The sequence below is a fragment of the Triticum dicoccoides genome, chromosome 5A (assembly GCF_002162155.2).
Source record: "Triticum dicoccoides isolate Atlit2015 ecotype Zavitan chromosome 5A, WEW_v2.0, whole genome shotgun sequence".
Lineage (NCBI taxonomy): Eukaryota > Viridiplantae > Streptophyta > Magnoliopsida > Poales > Poaceae > Triticum > Triticum dicoccoides.
In genome coordinates, this window is record NC_041388.1 from 217978402 (window position 1) to 217983682 (window position 5281).

The 5281-nt window shown below is 54.4% G+C and overlaps 1 protein-coding gene across 1 annotated transcript; it reads right to left on the reverse strand.

Moving 5' to 3' along the window:
* Positions 1-1003: 1003 nt before the first annotated feature.
* On the reverse strand, positions 1004-1778 carry LOC119297142. The gene has a single exon (XM_037575045.1). The coding sequence runs from the start codon at positions 1567-1569 to the stop codon at positions 1246-1248; it is 324 nt and encodes a 107-aa protein (XP_037430942.1). The 5' UTR covers positions 1570-1778; the 3' UTR covers positions 1004-1245.
* Between the last annotated feature and the right edge of the window lie 3503 nt (positions 1779-5281).

A 5281-nucleotide genomic window follows, 5' to 3' on the forward strand; every position in this document is an offset into this window, starting at 1 on the left:
GCCAGGCCCAGGAGGGTCCAGAAGCGGCCTGCTCGGTCATTTGGGCCGGCATGGGTCTAGTAGACAAGTGTATAAGTAAGCAGATGACACTTGTAACGGGTGGGCGGACGGAACGGCTTCGGCCGGCTGGATAGGATAGGAGTGGCTGGTGTGTGTTGTTTCTCTGTTCTTCCTTCCTCGTCCTTGGATTGAATTCAAATCTGTAATCAACTAGACACTAAATTGAGAGAGAGAGAGAGAAAGCAATTGGTGCTTACAAAATCAGATGGACATATTTCGCGCCTGTTTTAGAAACAAGAAAAAACAGCTTAGTTGAATCCTGATTTGTCGTCTTTGTGATATAATAGTATGACTTTGACATGATGTAGAGATAAATAAAGGGTTCAAGGTTAACGGAGCAACCGAAAATGTACGCGCATCTTTGTGATATTTTAGATTCGTTAGATTATACCAAAGTTGGTCAAATACGACCCTGATATTAGTGTAGGATTATTCTGGACAGAAGATTTGTCCAGCCCGAGCGCATCCATCGGAATGTTCATTCACGTGCCCTGGTTCGATCCGAGTGGGTGGTTTGTGCTTGTGCGGTGAAGGCCCGCAAGGCGAGCTGAGACGCGTGGCGCGTCGTCGGGGAGATGATGAAACCTGGCGCCGGTAGAATCTAAACCCAGCGCGCAAACCACGCAAGGCTTGCGTTATCCGGAATTACAGGATGGGATAGATGCTGCCTGCGATTTGCTTGCTCTTGCTTCAAGCAATGTGCCAAGAAGCGTATGTTTAAGCTCGTCCTCGTGAGCTGTTTCAGGAAAAAAAATTGTTTTAAAGGGAAATTTCAAGATAATTCACTTTAACGCGTCTGGATCAGCTGTTACAAAAGAAATGTCTCCGTGTAGCTTCAACTTGGAGAGAAGCGATGCGGCTAGTCGTTTGATGCAAGACACAACGAGCGAGCGGGTATTAACAAAGCAAGTCAGATTAGAAAGTGAACACAGCATACCCAAAATTCAGCAAAAGAAAGAACATAAGTTTAGTAGCCGATCTCTTTCTTTCCCATCTTGTTAATCACGGTGACAAGAAATGCTAGCAGTAGTCTCTAATTCCTCTAATTTCGCAAAAAGAAAGTAGTAGTCTCTAATTTCTCGATGTTTCATTTCACAAAGCACAAAACACGACCAAAATCGTCTCGGCCTCTTCCAAACATTAGCCATCCTACAGACCTCCAAAAAGAACAAGGAAACGCGACCGTCAACCGCTGCACTTCCCTTGTCTGAGGTCGCGGAGGAGCCCCCCTGCCTCCGCGCCGACGAGCTCCAGCTGGTCCTCGAGGTACTTCTGCAGCAGCCCCAGCCGATCGCCGGCGTCAACCGCCCCAAATCGCCCGCCGCCTCTTGTGCTGCCGCCGCACATCTGCATCATCCTCCTCCTCGCCCGCCGGAACCGGACCACGGCCACGGCGCAGCAAAGCAGGGGCAGCCAGAGCAGCACCAGTGACAAGGCCACCGGCACGGCGCACGCAGCCACCGCCGCCGCCGCGCACGTCCGCCACGCAGCCGGCCTCCCGCTGCCCATCCCGCTCGCACGCACGCACGCACCGGAGCTGATCAGCCGGCGGCGACGGCGGCGAGGCTTGCAAGAGACTGGCCGCTTTGGTCTTGCTCCGCCTTTTTGCTTGTTTGGAATTTGGATCGGAGGAGAAGATGAGAGCAAAGCTTCCGCTTTTATTATGGACGGATGTTGCTTTGCTTCGACCGAAGGCGTTGGCGTGTCCGACTCAGTGGTGTGACCTTCTCCCACCTTTTTATGCTGCTATTAGGAGTCATCGATCGCCTTTCTCTTACTTCTTGGACAGGATCGGAAGGCGACTGTTAGGCGCCGGCGCATCGGCTGAAATTTCGGCCGGTCGGCCCATAGCGGCATGATGCGCGCGTCCCAGACCACACGATTCCATCCCGCCCTCCATGCGCGTGTCTCCTTCCACACAACAGTTCCTCTATGCCTCATGCTTCCTCTTCGTCCTCCCATGGCCTCTCGCTTGAAGCTCTGTGGCTGCCGCTGGCCGGCTCGCCGGTCGCTCACAGGCTCGCGTTGCTACTCGCCGGGCCCGCTCGCCGATTGGATTGTTGCAATAAAATCAATTGCTAAAAAAATCTGGTCTCAGTTCCGCTTCAGGCGGTTCCAACAAAATCAAAAGCTCATTGTAGCAAAATTAGTTAATGGTTTCAGCAAAAGAGACAAATGCAGCAAAAATTCAAAGAAATGCCTCGCCGCCGCACCTCATGAAGAAATTTGGTTCCAACAAAAAAACACTAGGTTCCAGCAAATTAAATCAGCGTTATTGCTCGCCGAGCCCCCGTTGCAATTGAGGGAGAAAAGCCGGTTCCACAGTCATTGAAGCTTTTTCCATCATTGAAGCTTTTTTCTTATGGTGGAAGCTTTTTCCTCATGCCACTTGAAGCTTTTCCTCCCGCCGGATGAAGCTTTTTCACAGTCGTAGCTTTTCTCTCGTCTCCGTCACAAATATGAAGCTTCGTCGCACGTCGAGCTGCATCGGCAGTAGCAATCCAGACTGCCGCTTCCATCAAAAAGAAACACTGCTTCCAACAAAACAAAGTCTGTTGGTCGATCCTCGCAGCTCTGAGGAAGCTGGTTCCAGCAAAACAAATTGATGCTTCCAACACAAAAAAAACACTACATCCAGCAAAAAAGGACATCTAAGATCGATAGCACGCCATACCTTCCAGCAAAAAAAGCATTATTTCCAGCTGCGCCATTTGCAGGTTGCAACTTTTGCCTTGCCGATTGCAACTTCCTCCCCGGCCAGTTCCAGCTCCGCCATTTGCTGGTTCCAGCCCCGCCGCTTGTCGGTTCCAGCTCCCCCGCTTGCCGGTTGTAGCTTTGCCCCAGCTGCTTGCAACTCCATCGTAGCTGGGTCCAGCTCCACCGCTCGCCGGTTGCGCACGGGAGGTACGCCATCACCGGCGTGGGTACCCTTCCCCCGTCGCAGCACCGTCGGTGCACAGCAGCGCCTGTAACTCCCCTCCTGCATCGTCTCCTCCTTCCTCAGGCGATCTGTGCGAGCGCGAAGCATCCCGCCGCGGTCGCCTCACACGTGGGTGAAACGACATGGCGCGTGGTGGCCCTCCCCAGCGATTTTCCTTAGCAGGGGTAGGCGGCGGCCATGGCCACTCGCCGATCTGGAGCAAAGGGGAGGGGGTCGGCCGGTCGTGTTCTGGAAGACAAAGGGGAGAACGAGAAAAGAAATCGGAGGGGATAAGGTTTCTGACCAACGGTGGGTGGTCCCACTCACCTGCACGAGTGTGCACTGGTGGATAGATGATGTGGCGTTCGACTGGCCGAGTGTTCGGCCGGCGCGCCGAACGCAAACGTTTCCCGGATCAGAATGGGCGTGACATGTTTGGGTTGTGGTTAGGGCGATGCTAGGCGTCGGTGCACCGGCCGAACAGTTTCGGCCGATCGCGCCCCAGCTGCCCGATGCAGTCAATCAGAGTCGTCTAATCTGCCTTCTCCCCTTTGTGTTGACTTCTCTCTTCTTCTTCCACGCGCGCTCACCCCGGCCGCCCCTGCCGCTGGTCACCCCTCCCCCTCTCACCTGGACCTCTTCCCCTCTTGCAGTCCCACGCTATTGGATGCGCTCTTCGTCCCCATCGCCGCCGGTCACCGACGCAGCACCCCCTGTGATGCCTGGATAATTAAACTATAGTGAACCTCTGCTAATGATGCCACGTCACCTCGGTTACTGTTGATAATCTCGCGTTAGTTCAAAACTATACAAATTCAAATTCAAAATCGAGGAAACATCAAAAGCTTTCAAATATTAAAACTTAAATGTTTGGGTTATGCCAAATAATGCACAGGTGGTTATGGTGGAGAAACCACACTTTTGTAGAATGCTTAAATGCTCTAAAGTTGTTAAAACAATAGTTGAAACAATTAAATAAATGTCTTTGATGTTTTACAAAATACTAATCTATTTTTTTTGGTAAAACTTTTTGTGGTAGTGGGTGTTGATGAGACACTAATTTAGGAATTCACTTTGTGATGTATAAAACAAAATTAGATCAAGAAATAAAAGAAAACAGAAAAAAACAAAAGATAAAAGGAAAGTAAAAAAAAGGGGAGACCCCCCTGCTGGGACCCGGCCCAGCTGGCCTCAGGCCCAACAAGGATGGCCCACCCCGCACCTCCCTGGCCTATATGGCCCCTACCCCCCCCTGAAACCCTAACCGCTACCCCCCACTTTCCTCGATCCTTCGCATCTCTCGCTCCCTCTCCCCCTTCCCTCGATTCAGATCGAGGCAGCGAGCACCAGCGACCGCACCGCCTCGCACCCCTCCGTCGGCGCCGCCCCACCGCCGTCCTCCTCGCCTCCTCCCCTCCCGATCTGGGCGCCTCGTCACGGCGCCCCGACGACGCCACCGCCCGGCGTCGCCGCCATCGCCTCACCGCCCGACCCCGCTGTCGCGCGGTGCCGCCCTCGACGGACACGTCGCCTCGCCTCTCCCTCACCGAATGCCATTGCGCCTCGCCGCCCCCTCCTCTGCAAACGGAGGGTGAGCCCCCCCTGTCTGCCAGTGTTCCTCTCCCGGTCATCGTACCCGCCGGGCCACTACCCCCGCGCATGCCGCTCCTGTGTGGCCACGCGCCCGAGCCATCTCCGTCCGCGGTCTGCACAGTGGCCGCGCCCACTGCTGCACCGCTCCACGCGCCCACAGTCCCCTCCTTCGTTTTGGCCACCGAGGCCCGCGCTGCCGTAGCTTAGCCTCTGCTGCCGCGGCCACCGCACACCGTGGCCGCTGTCCCCGCCCTTGTGGCGTGCCACTACTGTTGCTCCTCCCCGCTGGCCACCCCCCTCCCCCCCGCTTGGGCTGCAGAAGCGCCGTGCCGCTCCTCATGCGCCGCCCGCTCACTCCGGCCTCGTCCAGGCCATCGCCCTGGCTCCGGCGACCCGGGCCCGTTCCCGGCTGCGCCCTGACACTTGCTGCCAGCGCCGCCCGGGGCATCACCCTGCTCCCCGCTTCCTGGTGGCCTCGAGCACAGGCACCCGCACCCGTGCAACCGATAACCCACCCCGCTAGGCCACTGAGCCCATGACAACGGGCCCCACGGGCCTCTTCTCTTAAAAAAATGTAAATGTAAAAAAACTTTTCTTAAAAAAAGATATAAAAATACAATTAATTAATTAACTTAATTAAAATGTTTTAATTAAACTAATTACTTAGTTAGCCTAACTAAATCGTAATTAACTAAATGTGAGTATGAC